Source organism: Rana temporaria, chromosome 3 (genome assembly GCF_905171775.1).
Source record: "Rana temporaria chromosome 3, aRanTem1.1, whole genome shotgun sequence".
Taxonomy (NCBI): Eukaryota; Metazoa; Chordata; class Amphibia; order Anura; family Ranidae; genus Rana; species Rana temporaria.
Genome location: NC_053491.1, coordinates 366243865 through 366271075, shown reverse-complemented (window position 1 = coordinate 366271075; position 27211 = coordinate 366243865). Strand labels below are relative to the sequence as shown.

Genomic DNA, 27211 nt, shown 5'->3' with positions numbered 1-27211 from the left:
AGCTTCTGCTCCGTGAATCGAGGGCAGCGCAAAAAAATTGCGGGGGCGCAGGGCAAAAACATTGCCCTGCGCCTCCGCAAAAAAAGCGCAATTATACCTGAATCCGGCCCACTGAATCTAAATAAGGTATGTAATGATAATGGAAACGTTTTATTAAAAAACAAATATGTTTGTGGTGACAACCATTGTCAAAGTATTAAACTATTACAGCTGTTACAACAGCAGGAAGCTAGAGAAAATCTTCCAATGGGGGCACCTGCTCCAGTGACAACTATCTAAGAAATGTTTTCCCCTCACTTTGCAGAGCTTTCACTTCCTTTTGTGTCTCTGGAACAGGAAATAATGTGAAATCCCCCCAGCAGGACACTGTCAGGGGATCTAAGCACTGCTTTATCCAAAAAAATGAATAAATATGTTTCCATGTGCAGTTAATAGAAATCTGATAGTTGCTAAGGTTTACTGCATCAAAGTGATTTTTTAGACGCTACTGTCAATTTTATGATCAGTTGCTAGTAAATATAAAATAGTTTTAGTGGATAGATAAAAGCAACAAATGTTTTTCTGATAAAAAAAAAAAAAGAAGAGAAGTGGGTTCTTATCAGTCATGCAATGCTCATGCCAATGATCCTGTACAGTCTAACTATACACTAACCATATCTGCCAATCAGATTGGGATCTCACCTCAGTGCTCATAAAGATGGGGCGGACGTACAGACTGGCATCGGTGGACTTTGGCACCCACTCTCTGTCTATGTCGATCAATTTCTTGATGCATTCCAGAAGTTCCTTCTTCTCGAAAGGCTGAAAACACAAATTGCGTTCAGAATAAAGTTCTTTGGGAAGGAAGACATTTTCCTGCGCACAGCTTACTTCATGTCAGCAGTCCCACGGATGCACAGTATGAATTGAAATCCCTGATAGAGGACTACTGAACATAAATTACAGTATATGACAGAGCATTTATTATTATTCACGCAGAAGTCTCTTGAAGCTTTAATGGCTGGATATAGTCCTAAAACCGATACTTCAATGTTTGGTAGATACTGAAGAATGTAACAAGTTGAAGGACTTGCATTTCTTCTGGTCTCCATTGATAAAATCCAGTTGATGAATTTCTGGCTCTACACACTTGCCCTGCCCATGGGTTCCCACCATCTCTGTGCTGAGTTCACAGGTCTGCACAACTGCTGTGTCTATTGTAAAGGGTTCCCACCATCCCTGTGCCTAATTACCAAGTCTGCACAGTTGCTTTGCCTTTATATGAGGGCTTCTCACCATCCTTGTGCCGAGTTCCTGGGCCTGCACAACTGCTGTGCCCACCCCGTGCTGTGTTCTCAGGTATACACACCTGCTGTGCCCATTACAACGGGTTCCCACCATGCCTGTGCTCAGGACCGATCCGAGGGTCACAGATTAGATAGTGTTGCTCACGAATATTCGTATTGCGAATATTCGGCTCGAATATGGCATATTCGAGTATTCGCGATATATTTCGAATTTTGCGGTGAATATTCGCTATTCCGAATATTCAAATTTTTTCAATTTTATTTTTAGAACAGATCACATCCTAGAGATCTCCATCGACGTCTAAAAGCATTGCTGGTATGATTAGAGACCTTGGGCCGAGTAGCTGAAGCGATCATTTTATCTTGCCGAAAAATCGCAATGCGATTATTCGGCAATCGGAATATCGCGCGATTATTTTCTCCGCCCTTCTTTTGCATCAGAGCCAATCAGAGTGCTCCTACCGCAGTTGTCGAAATTCTGCAATAAATATCGCATTCGCATTTTGCGAAATTTCGATAAAATATCAGGAATATTCGATTTCATAATGAGCCAATCAGAGTGCTCCTACCGCAGTTGTCGAAATTCCGCAATCAATTTCGCATTCGCATTTTGCGAAATTTCGATAAAATATCACGAATATTCTGAGCCAATCAGAGGGCTCCTACCGCAGTTGTCGAAATTCCGCAATAAATATCGCATTCGCATTTTGCGAAATTTCGATAAAATATCACAAATATTCTGAGCCAATCAGAGTGCGCCTACCGCAGTTGTCGAAATTTCGCAATTATTTTCGCATTCGCAATAGCGAAATTTCGCAAACATTTCATTTCGATAAAATATCACGAATATTCGAATTTAGCAAATATTTCTCGAATATTCGGCTATATATTCGTGATATATCGCGAAATCGAATATGGCTTATTCTGCTCAAAACTAAGATTAGACACTGCCCTGACGGGTCAGTATTTGGCGCATTATAAATCAATTAAATCAATCAATCAGATGTCTGGGTGTAGAAATATTTCTGGCACCTCCACATGAGCGTGGTCATCCTACCAGGTTCACACTGGGCTGCGGGAATGAACTCGCACGATTTCACTCCCGCTTGTCAGTCCCGATTTCACTTGTCAGTCCAGGTTTCTGCACAAATGTCAATGTAAATCGTGGGCCGAAATCGCAAAAAGTAGTACATAAACTACTTTTTGAAATTGGTGCAGCGCCGCAGAAATCATGTATATGCCCTGGTTCACACTGGTGCGTTTTGACATGCGATTTGACATGTTAAATCGGTGGCAGTTGCACCATCCTAATTGGTGCGACTGCCACCGATTTAACATGTCAAATCGCATGTCAAAACGCACCAGTGTGAACCAGGGCATATACATGATTTCAATGGCACAACACCTAAAGTTGATGCTCAACAGCTTATCACCAGTAATTCTAAACATTTGAGTTTACAGTTTTACTATATGTAATAATGAGTTAGGCCTCTTTCACACTGGGCGGATCAGTAATGATCCGCCCCGTCCACCTCCGCTTGCTCAGCGGGGATCGCTCCGTTGATCCCCGCTGAGCCGGCGGATGACAGGGCGGTCCCCGCACACTGTGCTCTTTTCTCTGCTCTCCCCTATGGGGGGATCGGATGAACACGGATCGTATGTCCGTGTTCATCCGATCTGCCAGACGGAAGGAAAAGTAAGGTTTTTCCTCCGTCACACTTTGGCGGATCGGAGCTGGTCGGATGTCAGCGGGCATGTCACCGCTGACATCCGCAGCTCCATAGGGGAGCACGGAGCGCCCGTTCAGGTCCGCAAAAAAAACTGACAGACGGACCTGTACGGGCGCTCAGTGTGAAAGAGCCCTAACTTTAAAAAGCACACAAGGATTACTCTAAATTCAGCATCAGAAGGAACAAGTTGCAATGACTGGGGGCCCCTCCTGCACCTTGTTTCTATGCAGGCTTTGATATGTGGGGCCCCCCTGTTACCGGGGGTCTGCACACATATGTTGATCTGTGTAGAGGAGTGATGCCGGGAGGGCTGAGTGTGTCGGCCCAGGGCCCCTTTTCTCAGGCTGCCTATATTGATTGTGCAGAGTGGGGCCCAGGCCCCAGGACGCTCAATTCTCAGTGCCCATTATTGCAGCCTGATCAGTGTCCATCAAATGCATCCTGATCAGTGCCCATCAAATGCAGCTATATCAGTGCCCATCAATGCAGCCTGATCAGTGTCCATCAAACGCATCCTGATCAGTGCCCATCAAATGCAGCCTTATCAGTGCCCATCAATGCAGCTTGATCAGTGCTCATCAAATGCAACCTGATCAGTGCCCATCAATGCAGCCTGACCAGTGCCAATCAATGCAGCCTTATTAGTGCCCATTAAATGCAGCCTTATCAGTGCCCATTAATACAGCCTTATCAGTGCCCATCAATGCAGCTTGATCAGTGCCCATCAAATGCAACCTGATCAGTGCCCATCAATGCAGCCTGACCAGTGCCAATCAATGCAGCCTTATTAGTGCCCATTAAATGCAGCCTTATCAGTGCCCATTAATACAGCCTGATCAGTGCCCATCAATGCAGCTTGATCAGTGTCCATCAATGCAGGACAGGCGCACTGGGATGACACCCCTACCTGACCTCTCCCCCCCCCCCCCCAATGTGTGGCACTCGGGGCGAACCATCCCCCGTTGGCACGGACACCATCCCCTGTGATTTCTCTGCCCCTCCTCCCTTCCACTTACCGACTCTCCATCCACTCCCCTCCGCAGGTCCTACACACCTACAGCAGGCTGATCCTGGGCGTCACAGTATGTGTCATATAAACTTAAATGGTCACGGCACCAGGCCACTTGAGCTGTGGTGCCCCCCCACCTCTGCCTCAGCTCACAGCGCCTAGGCGCAGTGCAACCGTGTGCACCTGCCTTGGATCGCCCTGCCTGTACTGATTTCCTGGCTCTGCACCCCTGCTGTGACTAATATGAAGGTCCCTGTGCTGAGTTGCTGGGTCTGCACACCTGCTGTGCTTATTATGAGAGGTTTCTAGCATCCCTGTCCTGAGTTCCCATGTCTGTACACCTGTTACACCTGTTATGAGGGGTTCCCACTATCCCAGTCTGATCGGAAGACAGTAGAAATTTCTAGTCAATAGCAACAAATTGTCTGGGCAAAAAGGTCAGTTCTCCTCACTAGGACACAGAATTCAGCCAGAAACTCGGTCGGAGCTGGATTCTGCCGAGAAACTCGGTCGTGTGTACACTTTTCAGTGAGGAACCCGTCGAGGAACTCGTCGGGCCGAAAAGAGAACATGTTCTCTATTTCCTCATTGTTCAATGAGGAAAGTCGGCCCGCCGAGCTCCTCGGCGGCTTCCACACTGAACTCGCCGAGGAACTCGATGTGTTTGGCATGTCGAGTTCCTCGGTCGTGTGTACGGGGCCTCACTGTTAGTAACATCCTGATCTTAGCAAGTATACATTGTGTGTGGATGTGTACATTCCCTGGCACACTCCTTGGGTTGCACATGAGTGCAGTTAACATAATTTATACCCCAGAATAGATGTCCTTCTAAGGCCAGCCTGACCAGAATAAGAATTTGCTACTAGGAGACCTTCAGCCTCAGGGGCTATATCAGGGCAAAACTTGGCACCCATTAGTACAATAAACTGACATTTTTTACATTCTCTGAAAGTCCTTACAGTCACACAATTGTCAGTAACTAGTCTAATCTGTTTACTGGTTTATAAGACTTTCTAATGTGCCTCCAGCTAATGCTGGGAGAGTCCTTGACTGCAACATAACACAACAGATCCATAATATAAAATGTGTTCAGGCTGCATTTGTTCTCATGTACCGGCAGAGTCATTCTGACAGCAGAGCGCATCATTCGATCCATGTTCAGTTGTGGTCGAAACAATCGGATCTTCCCATCCACACCACGGTAAGCCTTCAGTCCTTCAAACAGCTGAAGGAGAAAAGATACAAATTATTACAATGTCATACAATGAGTGCATGGGATACAATGTGCCGTAAAGATATTACATTGAATTAAAGCTGAACTCCAACCATTCCTTCAGTCTTTAACCACTTCCATACCAGGCACTTACGCACCTTCCCGCCCAAGCCAATTTTCAGCTTTCACCACTGTCGCACTTTGAATGGCAATTGCGCGGTCATGCTACATTGTATCCAAACAAAATTGGCGTCCTTTTTTCCCCACAAATATAGCTTTCTTTTGGTGGTATTTGATCACCACCTTTTTTTTTTGCGCAACAACTAAAAAAAGACTGAAAATGTTGAAAAAAAAATATGTTTTTATTTTTTTCTGTTCATTTTTTTGTAAATAAGTACGTTTTCTCTTTCAATTACGGGCACTGATATGGCGGCACTGATGAGATGGCACTGATGGACATCGATGAGGTAGTATTGACGGGCACAGATAAGGTGGCACTGATTGGTGGCGCTGGTATGCGGCACTGATGGGCACACATAGGCGGCACTGATGGGCACACATAGGCGGCACTGATGGGCACATAGGCGGCACTGATGGGCACTCAGGCGGCACTGATGGGCACTCATGGGCGGCACTGATGGGCACTCATGGGCGGCACTGATGGGCACTCATAGGCGGCACAGATGGGCACTCATGGGTGGCACTTATGGGTGGCACTGATGGATACTTATGGATGGCACAGATGGGCACTGATAGGTGGGCACTGGGCATGGATGGGCACTGTGGGGTGGCACTGATGGACACTGTGGGGTGGCACTGATGGACACTGTGGGGCGGCACTTATTTTTCCTATGTTGCCAGTCAGTGCCCATTTGTGGGCACTGATTGGCATCTTTTTTTATTTTTTAATGGTTGTGTTTTTTTTTTTTTAGACTTTTTTTGAGAGACTCTTTACCGAGAGCGGTGTTGCGGGGTGTCAGCGGCTCAGAATCCTGAGGACGTCATATGACGTCCGGTCAGGATTCTACAACCACTTTGCCGACGTCAATTTGTCATTGGCGGGCGGCAAGTGGTTAAACATTTAAAGTCAGGAGCTACAAATCCTGTGGCTGCTGACACTTAATAAAAAGGACACTTACTTGTCCATGGGATCCAGCATCATCCTTGCCCAGGCTAGTTCTTCACTAGTCTTCGGGCCTCTGCCGCCAGCATCTTTAGTGTGGGAAGCTGGCTGTGACAGCGTGTGGCTTCAAAGTTGGCTTCCTACTGCGCATGCACAAGCTGCACTGCACTGCACTTTGTGAATGGACCCACAGCCTTCTAGGAACTGTGATGTGTCCCAGAAAGGTGCAGGTAAAGAGGGAGGAGAATGAACTTCTGCTTGGATCTCCTAGGCCAGTGATGGTGAACCTTGGCACCCCAGACTACATTTCCCATAATGCTCTTGCACTCTGCAGTGTAGTTGAGCATCATGGGAAATGTAGTCCCAATACATCTGGGGTGCCAAGGTTCGCCATCACTGTCCTAGGCAATCCAGATAGAAGTGGGAGTGGGTACCGGTCAAAATTAGGTACTCTCTCCCTCCCTCCCCCTCCAAAAAAAAAAGATATAGCGAATGTGGTAGAGGCGAAGGGAAGAGGACTTAAGATGGAACTTCCCCTCTTGAGTGATATTTCTGCTTTAAGTGGAACTAAAGTTCCACTGTGAATAGGCAGGATTTTCATTGCAGAAGAGACATGCAATGTATGTTCTGCGAAAAATTCATTTACTTGCTTGCAGGAGCGGACTGACCATTTGGGCACTCGGGCACTGCCGAGGGCCCCATGCCACTAGGGGGCCCCATCAGAGTTGCCTCAGTAAAATCAGGGACAGTATGTAAAAATCTGTGTTTTTTTTACATCTGTTCCTGAAATGTCCCTTACCAACATCCTTTTGGTCTAGAAATCACAAGATTATAGCTGCCCTGCCTCTCCAGTACCTTCTCAGTGTGTGTATGTGTGTGTGTGTGTGTGTGTGTACTGTGTGTCTGTATTTGTATTCTGTGTGTATGTATACTGTGTGTATTCTGTGTGTGAATATTGTGTACATGTGTGTGTATACTGTGTATGTATACTGTACAGTATGTGTGTGTATACAGTACTGTGTGGCCCCATAATCTATTGCCTGGGAGCCCCATAATCTCCTATTGCCCGGGAGCCCCATAATCTCCTATTGTCCGGGGGCCCCATAATCTCCTATTGTCCGGGGGCCCCCATAATCTCCTATTGTCCGGGGGCCCCATAATCTCCTATTGCCCGGGGGCCCCGTGAGTTGTCAGTCCGCCCCTACTTGCTTGTTTACCGCCCCCCCCCCCCCCCCCACCTAGGGTGACCACATTTCCAAACTGCCATTCAGGGACACCCTGCCCCCCCTCACCTTCCCCCAAAAAAGATGGGGGGGGCGAGGGGAAATGTAGTCTTGGGGTTGATGGGGAATTTGGCGGCAGGTTGTCAGGTGATGGTGCCGCTTGCCACCTGTAGCCTGCCACCAGATGCAGTGCTGCTGTCACTCCCTCTGCATGAGCCGTGTGCATTGAAGGAAAGGAGGGGAGTCGCTATCTGGAAGATCACACCAGTCCCTGCTGCTTGCCGCTGGGTGCCGGAGGAAGTGCCGAGGTGGGTGGGGACAGCAGGCTTCGCTCCCGGTCTCACTGTTTGAGAGTAAATTGTCACTGGTTGCAAGACGCCAGGCAGCCCTGGCCCTAGCAACCAGTTCCAGAAATGTAGTTATTAGTTAGTAGGGGGTGACTGTGTCCTCTATTTCATTCCGGGACATTGTATTGTCCCAGAATGAAGGTGCCTGGGACAGGCATGTCAATTGCGGGACAGTCCCGGGCAATCCGGGACACGTGGGCACCCTACCCCCACCATCAAGAGAAAACTGAGCTGCACATGTGCAGCTGAACTTACAGCAGCTGGCCAGATTGCTGTGTCCCGGAATGACAGCCTCCTGCGCTGGAGTGACATCATCACACCAGTCAATGAAGCTGACCAAATACCAGCACACAGGAGAAGATACCAGCACCTGCAAGGAATGGGGCTATTGAAGGAGAGGTAGTATAAACTGCATTTAGTTCTGTTTTAAACAGTTGTACGGGCTTCTCTTCTATACTGAAATTGCTTACTCTGATTTAACTGCACACTGTGAGCTTCTCACAATGTGCATTAGATGCTGCAGTAAGTCAGATAAAGCCTGTCTTATCTTCTGGCTGGAGGATGTCCAGCATCATCTACTAGCACTTTCCCCTCAAGCCTGGCTGTCCTTGAACCATCCCTTTAATTCACTGGATTTTATTTATTTTAATCATGAAGGCTTAGTGTGAGATACAATGTACACAAAGAAGAATTTAAAATAAAAAATGTATCTTTAGGTAGATGTAACCCAATCACTAAAATTTCACTGAAGCTTTAAAATACTATAAATCTGCAGCTTTTAATAATATAATCCCGGGTGATCCTGCAATTAAGGTCCTTGAGGACAGGGTGACATCATCCTGTCTCCCAGTTGTGCTCCTGCAATGTCATATCCCAGGTAAAGTCTACATGTGACCATTGGCCCCTAATCCCTCCATACTCTATTGAAAACTACAAAGATCCAAAACATGCAGCGAAAGGTAACAATCCTCCCCCTGTGAAAGCCCCGTTACAAGTTATCACAAGGGTTAATATCACCACACTGGCTGCAGCAGAAGCTTATGGCTAAAAATAAACATGATCTAAATAGGATCAAACTGCACCAGATTCAGGGATTTTAAAGAGGCTCTCCTACTCTGACCTGCTGATGTTGGTTTTCGAGCTGTACCCTCTTTTCCACACTCATTGGATCAAAAAGAGAAAAAAACGCTGCTCTGGGAGATCTGGATTTCTACTGGGAGATACAGAAGGATGGTCAGCATTTGGCATATATACGCAGGCATCCACACACACACCCTGTCTGGTATCAGAGGGTCAGGCTGGTGGTGTGGCACTCATTAGGCCCCCCCTATATCCCTTAAAATGATTTTGTTGCAATTAGGGTTGTCCCGATACCGATACCAGTATCGGTATCGGGACTGATACCGAGTATTTGGGGGAGTACTCGTACTCCCGCAAATACCCCGATACTGAAATAAAATACTTGCCCCCCCCCCGCTGCCGCCGCAAACCGCAAAGCCGCCGCCGTTAATCAGCGTGCGGGGAACATTACAGCTTTCGTTTGAATAGCTGTATCCCCGCCGCGTATAGACACTCCCCCTTGCGTGGGATTGGACGGATGATCTGTCCAATCCCGAGCAAGGGGGAGTGTCTATACACGGCGCGGCAGGGATACAGCTATTCAAACGAAAGCTGTAATGTTCCCCGCACACTGATTAACGCGGCACGTGCGGCATCATCAAGGTATGTGGGACATGGCTGCAATATGTGGGGGACATGGCTGCATTATGTGGGGGGACATGGCTGCATTATGTGGGGGACATGGCTGCATTATGTGGGGGGACATGACTGCATTATGTGGGGGACATGGCTGCATTATGTGGGGGACATGGCTGCATTATGTGGGGGACATGGCTTCATTATGTGGGGGACATGGCTTCATTATGTGGGGGACATGGCTGGAATATGTGGGGGACATGGCTGGAATATGTGGGGGACATGGCTGGAATATGTGGGGGACATGGCTGCATAATGTGGGGGACATGGCTGGAATATGTGGGTGACATGGCTGGAATATGTGGGGGACATGGCTGGAATATGTGGGGGACATGGCTGGAATATGTGGGGGACATGGCTGCAATATGTGGGGGACATGGCTGCATTATGTGGGGGACATGGCTGCATTATGTGGGGGACATGGCTGCATTATGTGGGGGACATGGCTGCATTATGTGGGGGACATGGCTGTAATATGTGGGGGGACATGGCTGCATTTGGGGACACATTTAAAAAAAAGTATCGGTATTCGGTATCGGCGAGTACATGAAAAAAAGTATCGGTACTTGTACTCAGTCCTAAAAAAATGGTATCGGGACAACCCTAGTTGCAATAGTCACTTTTAATCCAAGGCTCTTCCTTGCAGTACTTCTTTTCCACCACAAGATGCCCTCGGTCTGTCACTCTGCTCTCTCCTCCTATCAGCACTTTCTTTTTCAATGCATGATCTGATTGGCTCCCTGTGCTACCCCCCCCCCCCCCAAACTCCAACCATTTGAGCTTTTCTGTACAGAACTGCAAGAGGCTGATCTGATACCAAGTCATATGTACAGTGGGGAAAATAATTATTTAATTCCCCTTCAGATTTTGTAGGTTTGCCCTACAAAGAAATGACAGGTCTAACATTTTTATCATAGTTCTATTTTAAATGATAGAGACAGAATATCAATCAAAAATCCAGAAAAAACACAACTGTTAAAAATTGAGTTGCAGTTTAGAGAGTAAAATACGGTATGTATTTGATCCCCAAGCAAAACATGACTTAGTACTTGGTGGAGAAACCCTTGTTGGCAAGCACAGATGTAAGACGTTTCTTGTAGTTGGTTACCAGGTTTGCACACATCTCAGGAGGGATTTTGGTGGCAGCACAGTGGTGTAGGGGTTAGCACTTTCACCGAGCAGCAAAGGGGTCCCTGTTTCAAATCCCAACCACGACACCATCTGCCTGGAGTTTGCATGTTCTCCCTGTGTCTGCGTGGGTTTCCTCCCACACTCCAAAGACATGTTGATAGGTTAATTGGATCCTGTCCAAATTGGCCCTGTATATCTGTGTGTACGACTGTGTGCCCCAAGCGTGTCAAGGTCCTATGGGGTAAATGACCGCGCCAGGTAGACACTGGCTGCAAAAAGGCCCTAGAGGCGATTCAGTTTGCATGTGTAGCGCTATACAAGTCACTCATTCATTCACTCTTTTTCACAGATCTTCTCTAAATCCTTAAGATTTCTTGGCTGTTGCTTGGCAGCTCGAAGTTTCAGCTCCCTCCATACATTTCGGATTAAGGTCTAGAGACTGGCTAGGCCACTCCATGACCTTAATGTGCTTTTTCTTGAGCCGCTTCTTTGTTGCCTCAGTGGTATGTTTTGGGTCATTGTCATGCGGGAAGACCCATCTACGATCCATCTTCAGTGTTCTGGCTGAGGGAAGAAGGTTCTCATCCAAGATTTTAGATTTCTCATCCAAGATTTTAAAATTCATGGCCCCGTCCATTGGACCCTCAATATGGCAAAGTTGGTCTGTACCTTTAGCAGAGAAACAGCCCCAAAGAATAATGTTTCCACCTCCGTGCTTGACTGTAGGGATGGTGTTCTTAGGGTCATAGTCAGCATCTTTCTGCCTTCAAATATGGCAAATTGAGTTAATGCCAAAGAGCTCAATTTTGGCCAACAGCACTTTCTCCTAATCCTTCTCTGAATCATTTTGATGTTCATTGGCAAACTTCAGATGGGCCTGTACATGTGCCTTCCTGAGGAGGGGGACTGTGTAGGTGCTGCAGGATTTCAATCCATGGTGGCGTCTTGTGCTATCAATGGTTTGTTTGGTGACTGTGGTCCCAACTGCCTTGAGATCATCCACAAGCTCCTCCCATGTAGTTCTGGGTTTATCCTTCACTTATCCCTCACTTTTCTCATGATCATCCTTATCCCATGAGGTGAAATCTTGTATGGAACTCTGGACCAAGGGCAATTGATGGTTATTTAGTATTTTTTGCATTTGCGAATAATCGCTCCAAAAGTTGTCTCCTTCTCACCAAGCTTCTTGCTGATGGTCTTATAGCCCATTCCAGTCTTGTGCAGGTCTACAACCTTGCCCCCGACATCCTTAGACAGCTCTTTGGTTTTGCCCATCATGGTGAGTTTTGAATGGAGGAAACAAGTTGTCATTAGGAACACCTTCTTAAATTGACAGGACTAATCTGTGTACCACATGAGCACCTACTCTAGCCAGTCTGCAGGAGCCAGAATTATTGTTGGTTGGTAGGGCATCAAATACTTATTTTACTCACTGAACTGCAACTCAATTTATAACATTTGCATCATGTGTTTTTTTCTGGATTTTTGGTTGATATTCTGTATTTATCATTGAAAAAAATGATAAAAAAATTATAGACCCTTCATTTCCTTAAAAGTGGGCAAACTTAAAAAAAACTGCAGGGGATCAAATAATTATTTTCCCCACTGTAGGTACTTAAATTGTTTTCATTTAAAAAAAATGATGTAGATATATATGAATGATTACAGAACGTCATTAATTTGAGCCTTTTACAAGTACCGTATTTATCGGCATATACCGCGCACTATTTTGCCTTGAAAATCAGGGCAAAATCGTGGGTGCGCGATATACGCCGATACCCGCTTTCCCTACCACGAGTTTGAATACTGCGCCGGCATATACCAAGCGCAGTACACTTGTGTATCTTTGGGCAGTCTCGGCGCCTCTCTCACTGACGTCCTGAGTGTACAGGACGTCAGCGCGACAGTTGCCGAGCCTGCCCGAAGATACACGAGTGTACTGCTCTTGGTATATGCCGGCGCAGTATTCAAACTTGTGGCGGGAAACGAGCGGGGAGGACGCGAGGACGCCGGACCCGCCGAAGAGGACACCCGACCCGCCGAAGAGGACACCCGACCCGCCGAAGACGGACGCCGGACCCGCCGAAGAGGACACCTGAAGCCGCAGAAGGACGCCGGACCCCAAGAGGCCGCCGATGGACGCCGTGCAAGACACCAAAACTGTAAGTACAAAAAAACTTTTTTTCCACAGGATTGGGGGCCACTTTAGGGGTGCGCGGTATACACAGGAGCGTGTTATACCGCGATAAATACGGTAGTTTATCAGTTTAGAGTTCAGCTTTAATATTATTAATACTACATGATTATGGTTAGAATGCCGCAGTGTATCTGAGTTTGGATTCTGAACATGTTGGCCTCTATATTGATAAGGGATAGCTGTACCCAATAAAACGGCCGGTGACTGTACAGAGACGCTAAGTATTGCCAGTGCTGTTTGCCTTCTCACCTGGATGGCGTAGTGAAGTGCTGAGCAGGCAGGGTGGATGGAAATGTTCTGGAAAGGCTTGATGGTAGGTTTCTCCCATCCGTTCTTCAATGACCATTCAACAATGAACATGTGATCAGTAAATGCTGAGCCAAAGACCAGAGTGCTTGGGTCAGGCTTTTCTTTGGGTGAGGTGGTCAGTTCAATGGCGATGTCCGATGCCTGAAAGACAGAAAAAAAGATGACGTTTATTAGAAGCTCTGCCATCTCTGATGGTCAGGGGAAAATATACCTCCAACGATGACTGGCCAATAACACCACAATCAGAGCTGTGTGCTGTTTTCATCAGTGTCTGACAAATAAATATTTTCATCTCTCTTAAGCCTCATACACACGATCAGACTTCCAACCAATTTTTCCATGGATTTTGGTCTGAAGGGAGTTGGCCGTGAATTTGTTCTACATACACACGGTACAACATTTTCAGCCAACATTCACCAAACATTCACCAAACCACGTGGTTTTTAAGCTCTTTACTGCCACCCTTTGGGCAACTTATCGTTGCCTGATGTTTAGCATTGGTTTTGAGCATGCGTGTTTGTACTGTGGATTTTAGTTGGATGGACTTGTGTACACACGATCGGATAAACCAACGTAACAGATTTATTGCCCAACAGTTGGTGATGAGCATTAACAGCCAACATTTGTTGTCGTTAATTCAGTCAACAATTGTCTGATAGAGCATACACACGGTTGGAATTATTCAAAACAACACGTCCATCAGACAATTATGGCCATAAAATCGGATCGCGTGCCTTTAGGCTGCCAGGAATGTACTGTACAATGTAACATAAGCAACAAGGGAAGAAGGGGGCAGATGAAACTCAAGGCTGGAAACCCATAAGCGGAAGAAGCAGGAAGGTACAATTTGAGATTAGAAATCTATCACTACTACCCGCTGGTCAGGGGCTTCGGCTATGGCGACCTGCAAGAGAAATTCATGCTCTACGCAGACGACATGCTCCTCTTTTTGGAGGATGCAGAAGATTTATTGGTCCAGGTTATGTCCCTTATCACAGACTTTGGCCTTTTCTCAGGCCTCACTATTAACTGGTCAAAATTAGCTCTGTTATTCCTGGACGGGGCCCCCAGGCCCGACGGAAGGCTCTCCTGCCCAGTTCCTATAGTGTCCTCTTTCAAATATCTAGGTGTTCATGTGTCCCCAAAAATAACCGTTTTTTGTCAACTAAATATCTCTCCCCTACTGACCCGGTTTAGAGATAAAATACATATATGGAACAAGTTACAGATGTCCCTAGCAGGCAAGACAAACCTCATTATGATGATTCTAATGCCGCAGCTGTTATATCTACTCCACAATTCGCCAGTAGTCATCGCGCTTAAAATATTCAGAGTAGTTAACTCTCTTTTTAGGCAACTGTTGTGGCACACCAAACCTCCTAGGATCAAACTGGAGCAATTACAACATCCGAGGGAGGGGGGGGGCCTCGCTCTACCCAACCCTTGGATATATTACTTGGCCGCACAGTTGCTGCACCTGATAGGAGCTATCGTCCCTTCGCCCGCGGGCTCCTCGGCCAGGCTCTTGTTGCTAGGTTCGGGAGCTGAGGCGATACCTGAAGGGCTGGAGGCCCAACAGTTTCAAAAACCTAATAAACACATGCCCACCTATTCACTTCTTCAGAAGGTGTGGAACAAGGCCAAAGAGCTCCAGAAGGTGACAGGATTTACAGAGTAAAGAAATATATATATCAGCACAGGGGAAATGCCGGAAAATTTGTTAAGCTATGGGACCCTTGGCCGACCGTACCTGGCTTAAGCCCCCTGGAACTTGTCAGGACTAGATTGCTAGATGGGGTATAGGCGAGGACAATGTGGGGAGGGATGTCTAGTTGGACGCTTTCTTTAATGTTGAAGCTGGGAGGTATGCGGGGGGGGGGGCTGTGGAGCTGGGGAGATAGGATTTGAGCAGAACGCAGTGTGCAAAAAGGAACTAGGAGCAGAATGTTAAAAGTTACCTGTTGCATGTTACACTCATGATACAATGCTGATATGGAGTTTCAGGAGGAGGAGCCAGTACTGGAATCACTGCTTGCAGGCAGCAAGGTACCATGGGGTATATAGTCCTTAGAAATTGCATGTAAGCAGCAGAGGAGAAGCTGTAAAGCATGAAAGGAAGCTAAGATGGTCAGATATAATTATTGTTTGTATTGTTATAACAATGCTGATGTTATAAAATTAAAGTGTTGTGACCATAGAATTCCAGCTGGCCAGTAGTGTATGAAGAGGGTAGTGTTTCTCAATCTCTTTGTTTCAGACTGCCTGCTTATTCTGTGTTTGCCTCCTTTATAGCGTTTATCTGTATGATGTAGTGGTAGGGTCAGGATTTTAGAGAAGCCATTATAAAAGAATCCCCAGTTCCCGTCCTATGACGTCTTTACACCCTTGCACTTAGTGTCTGATGAATTCACAGTATGTTATGACCCCTCTATGCAAGATCCTCGCCCTATGTTCCTTTAACGTTTTAGAGCATGCGATCACATGCCCACACATGATGTGGAAAAATGTTCTCCTGAGAGAAAAATGTATAACTGAGTCAACAAAAAGGAAACGACCTTGTTACAGCCAGTAACAGCGGCACTTCCAGGAATACAAACAGAGATAACGTCCTGCACCGCACAGGTCGTGCTGTAAGCAGAACCCCATCTGAAAACCAACGCCATTCTTGTTAAAGGGTCTGTCCACCTGATATCTCAACTTTCAGTAGATGCTGGGGAGTTAGAGCTCAGTCACACTTGCTCTGGTCGCTGAAAAGCGATCCACATTCATATTTCTCTTCAGACAGCATCTGACAGGCGGTGAGGAGACATTGTATTGCCTTAAAGCTTACAATAGCGAGCAACCACATGCACTGAGTGCAAGTATAACTCTTGCCAAGGTCGTGAAGCATGTGTACACCTCCAGCCTCTGCAGCTAAAGAGTAGCAGTTGGGGAGCAGTAAATCATGATTTTTACCACCCCTTAACTGCTAATGTAAATGAGCCCTTAAAGAGGTAGTAAACCGCAATTTTTTTATTTATTTTTTAAACCTTGTTAGACAAAGGCATATTGTCCTAGCATGTATCCCATACTGGCACATTTGAAATACTTACCTTAGAATGAAGGTCTCCAGTGGCACGCTGTTTACGTCGAGGGGGCTTCCATCTTTACCCGGTTTGCGTCCTTCCGACGTCTGATTGGCTACGTCGCAATGACGTCACTCCCGCGCATGCTGTCCCTTCAGAGGGCATGTGCCAGTGACATCGTCGGCTGCACGGTTTAGGAGATATTCACTGTACCTACAGGTAAGCCTAAGGCCCTGTACACACGACCGAGTTTCTCGGCAGAATTCAGCCAGAAACTCGATCGGAGCTGGATTCTGCCGAGAAACTCGGTCGTGTGTACACTTTTCACCGAGGAAGCCGACGAGGAACTCGTCGGGCCAAATAGAGAACATGTTCTCTATTTCCTCGTTGTTCAATGAGGAAAGTTGGCTCGCCGAGATCCTTGGCGGCTTCAACACAGAACTCGACGAGGAACTCGATGTGTTTGGCACGTCGAGTTCCTCGGACGTGTGTACGGGGCCTGACCTGTAAGTACACGATTAAAACAAGGGTTTACTTCCACTTTGAAGTGAAGGAAAAGCCTAACTATTTTGAAAAAGTCCCCCCACCTATCCTACCTAACCTGTATAAAAAAAAGGTGTGTGTACTTACCTTTTGCTAATCTGCTCTGATCCCAACACGTGATCCCATAGCTTTGGCTCCCCTCTGTCAATGAGCGGCTGCTGCAGGGAAGAGGAGTCCAGCTTCCCATGCCCATTGTTTGACAATCCCAAGCCTAAAAGCCTTAAAATGGCCAGAAATATTTTAAAGATTCGGCTTCCAATAATTTCAATGAAGTTCAGATTAACATTTAGCGGGAGTTCAGTGAATGTCCAGCGAACAAAACCCAGGTAGGTTTGTCTCAGCCCTATTAGTAACCTTATTGGGGCTCCACAATACAATAGAGAGCTGCAACACTATAGCAATCATCCACCCCTATTGCATTGGTATGTATTTATTATATGGTAAAGAGCACCAAAAACTCCAAGGAATACCAGACTTTGGCAGATCGCAAATGCCATTGGAGCTCCTGGGAGAAACATCGGACTTATAATTGTAATAGCTCATATGTTGCGTTTTGTTTTTGCCAAACAGGCTGAAATGGAAAATAAAATCCCAAAATCAGATTTCCGCACTGCAGATCTGTAATCTACAAGAAGCTGTTTGTTCGGAGAAAGAAAACAACAGAACAAAATGTTATCCTCTTACAAGGATAATCCCACCAAGAGAGCTGCACAGAGTACCCAATGCTGGATATGGCAGGATGGAACATTGGACTGTGCCCCACTCTGAGTCTCATTCCCTGTTACAACAGTTAGATGCTGCAAAATGCGTTACTGGAGAAAAAGCTAAGCTAAATAAATTCAAGCTTTAAAGACAACCTGTAGCTGGGAAATATAAAATTAAAATTAAAGCTGATCACTGGGATAAGTAAATATCTTTCCCCCCTTCCTGCCCAAGCCAATTTTCAGCATTCAGCGCTGTCGCTTTTTTGAATGACAATTGTGCGGTCATGCTACACTGTACCCAAACAACATTTTTATCATTTTGTTCCCACAAATAGAGCTTTCTTTTGGTGGTATTTGATCCCCTTTGGTATTTTTATTTTTTGCAAAACAAATAAAAAAGACCGAAAATTTTGAAATTTGTTTCTTCGTTTCTATTGTAAATACGTTTTCTCCTTCACTGATGAGGCTGCACTAACGGGCACTGATAAGATGGCACTGATGAGGTGGCACTGATGATGGGCACTAATATGCAGCGCTGATAGGTGGCAATAATGGGCACTGCATAGAATACCAAATCACATGCAAATGAAAATGAAAAAAAAACAGCATTTTTGCTTATACATGATTGGATGATGGAAGTCAGCAGACCTTCTGCTCATTCACTAAACTCTGGAGCAATAACACTTTGTGCAAAGTGCACAATCTATTTGCCTTTAGCAAATCAACCCCAATGTTTTTATGAAAGCTAAGCTCCTACCAAATAGTAAAGGGTTGTCTGCAATAGCCATCTTGTGGCTTACATTAAATATATTAGCACGACAAGTAAAGAAAAGTGTCGCGTTAACTGATTCTTTTCTAGACGAGGTTGATATCTCCCCACTTTTTTCTCTCAGGGTTTGTTTCCCTGGAAATATTACCTTAAAGCAGATGTAAACCCTCACATATACCCAGTGAAGTGAACAGCCTCAGATGATACTCCGGGATGAAAAAAATCTCCCTACATACCGTATTTATTGGGGTATAGCGCGCTCCATCGTATAGCTCGCACCCCTAAAGTTGCCCCCAATTCCTGTGGAAAAAAAGATTTTTGTACTTACAGTTTGGTGTCTTGCGCGGCGTCCATCGGCGGCATCGTCGGGTCCGGCGTCCGTCTGCGGCTTCGGGTGTCCTCTTCGTCGGGTCCGGCGTCCTTCTGCGGCATCCTCTTCGCTTGTTTCCCGCTTTCCCGCGCCGAGTTTGAATACTGCGCCGGCATATACCGAGCACAGTACACTCGGGCAGGCTCGGCTACTGTCGCGCTCACGTCCTGTACGTCCAGGACGTCAGCGCGAGAGCAGCCGAGACTGCCCGACAATACACTACGCTCGGTATATGTCGGCGCAGTATTCAAACTCGGCGCGAGAAAGCGGGTATCGCCGTTTATCGCGCACCCACGATTTTGCCCTGATTTTCAGGGCAAAAAAGTGCGTGGTATACGCCGATAAATACGGTAAGTTTTACCTGTATATCTGCTGTCTTCAGCTTTAAATATTTTTTAGAAAGTGCATAACCTGTTAGAGATTTTCTCTTCCTGTTCAGCACTGGGAGTGGATTATTGGCATACATTGTGTGACATCTGGTTGGGTAAAGGCATCCCCCCCCCCTCCACATAGGCAAAGGAAAGCAAAATGGAAAGACGAAAACTGGACAGCTGCACTCCAAAATCACTTAAAAAGAGATGTCTTTTATTTTTCAACTGTACATACAGTCACTGCAAACCAACAAAATACAGTATGGCCGACGCGTTTCGCACTGGCAGTCAGTGCTTAGTCATGGCTCGTGCCATGACTAAGCACTGACTGCCAGTGCGAAACGCGTCGGCCATACTGTATTTTGTTGGTTTGCAGTGACTGCATGTACAGTTGAAAAATAAAAGACATCTCTTTTTAAGTGATTTTGGAGTGCGGCTGTCCAGTTTTCGTCCTTCCATTTTGCTATCATTAGCATTGCCAGCACCTTGGTGGTTCAACAACCCTTGATTGCTTACGGGGCTCACCTGGAGCGGTGAGAATTTTGTCCGATAGGCAAAGGAAAGAAGACATGTGCAGAGCTGTGTTGTGCCAAGTCAAACTCTCTGCTAACCTATTTATAGCACCCACCGCTACACAAATTTCAGGTTGCTTTTATCTTGGTCGAACTTGTCAGAAGTTATCATGCTGATAACAGAGCAACGAAACAGCAGAAGGACACAGAACTTAGTGCTTTGGAGAGAAAGATAAGAAAACACTACAGAAATATGTGCTAAAGTCAAATTTCATTAATCAGGTTTACATCCACTTTAATGGGGTCTGCTTTCTCTCCTATGCGTACATGACAGGGCTGTGATGTAACAGCCCTGTGTAGTCTTCAGTAGTACAGCACAACAGTGGGGGTGGACACATTCTGTGGATCCCTTGCTGTCTTTTCCCACCCATGAGGATCCATCAAATTTCATGGACAGTCCATATTAGTCAGACACTGCAGTCCTGCTGATGATGGGGGGTAGTAACAGAAAGGAGAGAACTCCCCTGTCACCACCCACAGTGTGGAACAGTTATTGTAATGTCCGGCACATTACACAGGACCTTCCAACCAATGCCCAGCCATTGCTGCTACAAGTTAGGTCGCAAGTAATTAAATTGTCTTAATTAGATATTTTTCAATTAAAAGTATTACAATTATGGACTATGCTTGGGGGAAGCAAGGGTTGGGAGCCCTAAAGATGATCCTAGTGTTGGATTTTAACAAAAAATTAAGTAAATGGCATTCGGTTCGGGTTTACATCTACTTTACATAGCCGTTTTTCAATCCAAGGATGTGGGAAGTGCTAATAATTAAAGGAACCTTCCATTGTCAGCTTTCTTAACTTAGGGTAGCCAATAAACTGCGTCACTTAAACTTAAAGGGACAGATTCTGAAAGGACTTACGACGGCGCAGCGCCATGTACGCCGTCGTAAGTCCTAATCCGACCCGTCGTATCTATGCGCCTGATTCTTAGAATCAGTTACGCATAGATATCCATTAGATCCGACAGGCGTAAGTCTCTTACGCCGTCGGATCTTAACTGCATTTTTTTGTTGACCGGTAGGTGGCGCTTCTGTCCAATTCCACGTTGAGTATGCAAATTAGCTAGATACGCGAATTCCCGAACGTACGCGCGGCCGACGCAGTAAAGTTACAACGTTTACGTTAGGCTTTTCCCGGCGTATAGTTGCCCCTGCTATATGAGGCATAAGTGCGGCGTACCAATGTTAAGTATGGCCGTCGTTCCCGCGTCGAAATTTGAAAAAGTTACGGCGTTTGCGTAAGTCGTTCGTGAATGGGGCTGGACGTCATTTACATTGACGTCGAAACCAATGATGTCCTTGCAGCGTACTTTTGAGCAATGCACACTGGGAAATTCCACGGACGGCGCACTTCAATCACGTCGGGTCACAGTAGTTTTACATAAAACACGCCCCCCTGATCCAAATTTGAATTAGGCGGGCTTACGCAGGCCGATTTATGCTACGCCGACGCAACTTACGGAGCAAGTGCTTTGAGAATACAGCACTTGCCCGTCTAAGTTGCGGAGGCGTAGCGTAAATCGGATACGTTACGCCCGGGCAAAGATACGCCGCTGACTGAGAATCTGGCCCTAAATTTCTACATTAAGTGAGTCACATGTTACAAGATTCTACTAGAAGAGGGGTAGGCAACCTGGGGCCCTCCAGCTGTTGCAGAACTACAAGTCCCATTATGCCTCTGGGAGTAATTGTAACTGCCAGCCTTGTAATGCCTCATGGGAAATGTAGTTCCACAACAGCTGGGGGGCCCCAGGTTGCCTACTCCTGTACTAGGACCTTTCTCTGGAAGTTTTCCCAGATGCTTCACTCTACACAAAGCGATCACAGGAGAGCAGTGTAACTTTCCCGCGCTCTACGGTCCCAACGCCAAGAAAAGCCCCAGCTAGGACAAATCTCTGCAATCATTTTCTGCCGCAGGAGGCGAGCTGATCCAGACAGCGGGAAGCGGAGGACATGGAGCAAGACAATACAAACGTCTTCCAAAAACAACTGCAATCGCAGGAATGTGCGACTGTGCCAGATGTAGAGGGAGTGTCGGGTCACACGAGGCCAGTGCTAGAGGAGGAGATGAAACAACCAATAGTACAGGACGAGATTCTGACAATCTAAATACAATAACAGCTGAAATATTTATTTTACACCATATGTATTATTTTAAACATTTGTATATCATTAGTTGTGCTTGTTTTACCACATATTACCACAGATTGCAATAATGTCACCAATCTGCTTTTATAATTTTGAAGTTAATAATAAAAACATTTAGATTGCACAAAATATTTCCCCCCTTTTCTTTACACGTTGTACCGCTAAAAGCGGAACTTTGGCCCAAGCGGGGTAGTTCCACTTTAAGTCCCCCCTACTCCTCTATCATAATTGGCATATAATTTTTTTTTTGGGGGGGGGGGGGGGGCGGGTACCTAGTTTTGAAAGGTACCTTCTCCCACTTCAGCTCAGATCGCTTAGTTCTCCCCCCCCCCCCCCCCCATGCAGTCTGCTGGGACATGCCGCAGGTCCCAAAAGACTGCGGGACCATTCACAAATCGCAGCGGGTTTCACTCATGAGCAGTGGGCAGCTGGCTGTGAAGCTGATGAAGAACTAGCCCAGGTGAGGATGGTGCTGGATCTCTGGTGAGACCAAAATAGAACTCCATGGCAGAAAGTCAACTCTGCCAACCAAAGATAGCAAAATGCTATCTATGACAGAAAGTCAACAACGCCAAAAACTCTGAGAGCACTATCTACACTGTAAAGCATGGAGAGCACTATACACACTGTAAAGCATGGTGGTGGCATCATGTGGTGTTGATTCTTTTCGTAAGAAGTTATTGGGAAATTGGTCAGGTCCAGCCAAATACAAAGCAATTTCCAGAGGACCCATTTAGACCCATGATGTCCTGGTGCTTTTGTTAAAGCACATGCGTTAGGATGCCTTTTTTTGCCTGTTAAAGTGGAACTAAACCCTTTATAGCCAAGGAAATTGCCATCTTAGGCCTTGTACACACGACCGAACATGTCCGCTGAAACTGGTCCGTCGGACCAGTTTCCGCGGACATGTTCGGTCGTGTGTAGGGCCGACCGGACAGTTTCCCGGCCTAGCTGACAGGTTTCCAGCGGACAAAAGTTTCTTAGCATGCTAAGAAACTTGTCCGCTGGAAGCCTGTCCGTCGGACATGTCCGATGGTCAGTACGACTCATCGGACATGTCCGCTGGCCCGAAATCCCACGCATGCGTCGAAGTGATTCGACGCATGCGTGGAAGCATTGAACTTCCTGGTGCGCGCACGTCGCGGCGTCATCGTCGCCGCCACGTCACCGCGTATTCTGTCTGCGGGGAATTTGGTCTGATGGTGTGTACACACATCAGACCAAATGATTCCAGCGAACATGTCCGATGAAATCGGACATGTCTGGTCATCTGTACGAGGCCTAATGCCCCGTACACACCATCACTTTATGTGATGAAAAAAAAACGACATTTTCTGTGAAGTAAAAAATGACCTTTTTGAAACTTCAATTTTCAAAGACGAAGTTGCCTACACACCATTGTTTTTCTCACAATGTTCTAGCAAAGCGAGGTTATGTTCCACCACGTTTTTCCATTGAAGCTCGCTTCATAACTAGCTTCTGGGCATGCGTGGGTGTAAAAACGTCTTTTTAAACGAAGTTTTTTGCTACACACGGTCAATTTCTGTGAAGTAAAAAACAACGTTTTGAAAAACGACACATAAAATTGAAGCATGCTTCAATTTTTTTTGGTCGTTTTTTACAAGACATAAAACAACGTTTTCCCCCACACACGGTCAATTAAAGTGACATTTTTAAAAACGTTGTTTTTTTTCATCACATAAAGTGATGGTGTGTACGGGGCATTAGTCTCTGTTTGATCTGCAGTTGACATGCTGATGCCATGATCAGGTATATCACTGGCCATTTGGTGGCTTAACATTGCATTTGAGAGCACAAATGACTGTGACAAATATCATCCATGGCATGCCTTGAGCATAACTATGTTGGGAAACGGTTAAATTGATGGGCTTAGTACTGCTTTAACATGCATTGCTTTAGGGCAGCACAGGAAAATGAATGGGTTGCCCATATACCAAAATGTCCAAAACAAGGCAGGTAGTGGTTTATGCTGCCCCAATTGGGAAAGTTAGTGTTAATTGTGTTTCTAGGTGGGTTTTCTTGGGACAGGACAGAGGCCTGGACCCTGGGGGGCCACTTACTATGGGGGCTCTTACTAAGAAGAGAGACTGGACCCTGCTTACTTGTCACAGACCCATTTACCACCATTGCCAGAGTCTGGATTTCCAGTGCCTTGCCGAGGTCAGTATTCCCGCTACCTAGGGGGATTGCTGGGACTTGCAGTTCCCTCTGAAGAAACCAAGCATGGACTCTGCCAAGAATGCATTTCTTCCTATGCAGATATGCTGGGGTGGCCATCAAGTTAGGGACTTGAGATGTTAGGAAAAGACTGCACTTTATTTTCAGACTTTTGTCTGTATATGTCATCATGGTCATTTATTCATGTACACAGGGCTGGACTTACCATTGGGCTTGACTGGGATTAAGCCCATGGCTGTAATGTAAACCCTCGGACACAACATTGTCTTAAAAAATAGCCCATAACACAGGCAGCTGATCATTTGCATGACGTCACCGCGCTTGCGCACATTAGCCCCTCTAAACCGGCATTTAAAGCTTGCCGGAATGCAGCCTCTGTCCGGTGTTTAGCTCCTTCCATTCTTCCTGATACTTCCCCGTGTGACTAAAGAAGACGTCACAAAAGGGGAGTGAAAGAAAACAGCAGCTGCAGACACAGCAATGAATGGTTACGGCGCAACGGAGCATGCGCAAGATTACCAACATGGACACAGTAAGGGCGGAAGCGACGTCATAATTTGAATCACATAACAGCAGTACGAATGGCGCATGAGATAGCCGGAAATACAGAGAACAAAACCATCCTAAAAAAGGTATTTGCAGGCCTCGATTTTGGGGGATATATATATATGTATTGCATTGCGATGAGCTGTTATAACATAATAATTGAAAAACTGCAAAAACCGGGGTTTACTGTAGAATCGTGATCTCTATTTTTATTCTCAGTTCATCCAGAATCGTGTAGCTCTAATACATAGCTTGTGTATGTATCGTTTTGTTCTATTTAAAGTAATGTATAGAAGGTAGCGCCCGGAAGTGACTCAAGCCCAGGGGCCTCCACCACCCTAAGTCCTGCCCTGCATGTACAGCATTTAAAACTTTGCCTTCGCCAAAGGGTTGTAATGCAAGTAACTGGCACATCCAGTTTACAGCTTGGGTCACTAAACACAATGGGGTATGAAGATAACGGTACAAGAAAAAAAAATCGCGAATCGTCTTTTACTAACACGGAATCAGATAAAAGCAGCCCAAAGGCGAATAGAACTTCCCCTTCAGAGTGATGTCGTTCATCATTTTTCAAAAACGATGGTGTGTGGGCAACATCGTTTTTAATGATGAAGTTGGAAAAACTTTGTTTTTTGGACATGCTGAAAAATGACATTTTTTTTTAATGCCGAAAAACGACCTTGTGTAACCCTAAAAAAAAAAAAAAAAGATCTGTTCCCTTATAGCAGGTTAAACAGCATAGTGCTTGTGCTGTCTAACCTGCCCCTCTGTAAGCTGTAAAGGACCTGGCTGATCCTGCCTGTTCCTGTGTCCCCCTATCTCTGCTGACCACGGTTTATCAATGCTGCTGACCCCTAATTACTGTGGTCAGTTTACATGCCTCTGTCATCCACAGCTCTCCTCTGCCCCCCTCACTCCTCCCTCCCTGCCTGTCAGCTGTGTCTGTGTCTCCGCTCCCCCCCTCCTCATGCTGCTATTAGTAGTTAATAAAAAGTTTAACAATTGTCACTGGCAGCCCCTCTCTTGTATTCAGGCATAATCAGGGGCGGACTGACAACTCATGGGGCCCCCGGGCAATAGAAGATTATGGGCCCCCCAGGCTTACAGGTGGCCTCCACGCCAGGAGGCAGTGCAGAGGCAGGGCAGCTAAAATCTCAGGATTTTCACATCAAAAGCATGTCGGTTTAGGACATATAAGGGACAGATGTAAAAAAAAGATTTTTACATACATCCCTGGTTTTATTGAGCCTGGCAACCCTGATGGGGCCCCCGAGTCCCAATGGTCAGTCCGCCCTGGGCATAATGCACTATGCAAGTCTTTTAAACTATGCCTCTAAATACCCATAGCCACGGGACCTCACTGTTATGCTGAATGCTGAATGTTATCTGAGTCAATGATTCGGAACAGGAACAGAGATAGGGAATTCGGATACTTTTCTAACACTAACCAGCATGGACCTCTTACTCAAAAAATATTGAAGTAAAACAGCCTGACAACTAGCTTGTGAGAGATAGCCCTGCAATAGCAGCCCACAAACTGTCCTGACAGATGTATACTAAATGGTAACTGAAGCAATATTCTGCCTTTAAAGCGGCTGCAGTGTTTTCTGGATAACATCAACAGATATATGATTTATTATACTTGTAGCGCGGAGTATAATGATGCTGCCAAGATTCCTGTCTATTTCTGGGTACATGCTCATCACTGGTGGTTGGTGAAAGAGGAGAAGCAAGGATTTGTCCTGGCTGAGAGAACTTAGAGAGAAAGTCTCAGTCTGCTGAACAAACACAATATTTTACTGAGCAGGTTTGTGAGACTCGTCCCGGGGTTCCTAAGATCTACACAATGTATGTGTGACAAAATGGAACAAGGAGCAACTCCAACCGTTTATAACTAGCAAGGAAGGCGTATGACCGATTTCTCAGTTCCCACCCCAGCCAGCAAAGGGGTCTCATTAAAACTTTTTGTTAGATCAGTTCACAAATACCCCACCCCAGGGAGCTTCTGTGACATGGATGCAACCACACCGAAAGATACACTATGGGCCATATTCCCGTAGATTTCGGGCGGGCGTCGCGTAAGCCATTTACACTCCGCCGCCCCAACCTACAGGAGCAAGTGCTGTATTCCCCAAACACTTGCTCCGTAGTTTGGGGCGGCGTAGTGTAATTGGCCTGGCGTATCCCCGGGTAAATCCAAGGGGGCGGCTTGTATTTAAATTAAGCGCGCTCCCGATTCGAACGAACTGCGCATGCGCCGGGCTTAAAGTAGCCCAGTGCGCATGCTCCAGTTCTCGGCGTAAAACGTCAATGACGCCGACGTGTGCGTCATTGATGTAATGTCGTATTCAAGAACGACTTAGGGAAACGACGTACCCGACGGGAAAAGACGACGCGGACCCGACGCCATACTTAACATGGCGTACATGGGACTGGCGTAAGGTTACCCCTCATATAGCAGGGGTAACCTTACGCTTACGCAAACGACATTAGCGACGGTTATGCGACGCGAATTCGTTTGGGAATCGGCGTATCAGGCTCATTTGCATAAACAAATGAGACCTGAACGTAAACGCCACCTAGCGGCCGGCTGGGTAA

At 46.2% G+C, this 27211-nt stretch overlaps 1 protein-coding gene across 2 annotated transcripts in view; it reads right to left on the bottom strand.

Annotated features, from left to right (window-relative positions):
- BCAT1 (branched chain amino acid transaminase 1) overlaps window positions 1–27211 on the bottom strand; it is a 108127-nt gene that overhangs the window by 19041 nt on the left and 61875 nt on the right. For both annotated transcript variants that reach the window (XM_040345421.1, XM_040345420.1), the window contains exons 3-5: window positions 13264–13464; window positions 5140–5250; window positions 682–801 (exon numbers count right to left, since the gene is read on the bottom strand). In XM_040345421.1, coding sequence (XP_040201355.1) covers window positions 682–801; window positions 5140–5250; window positions 13264–13464 — 432 coding nt within the window. The remainder of the gene's footprint in view (window positions 1–681; window positions 802–5139; window positions 5251–13263; window positions 13465–27211) is intronic.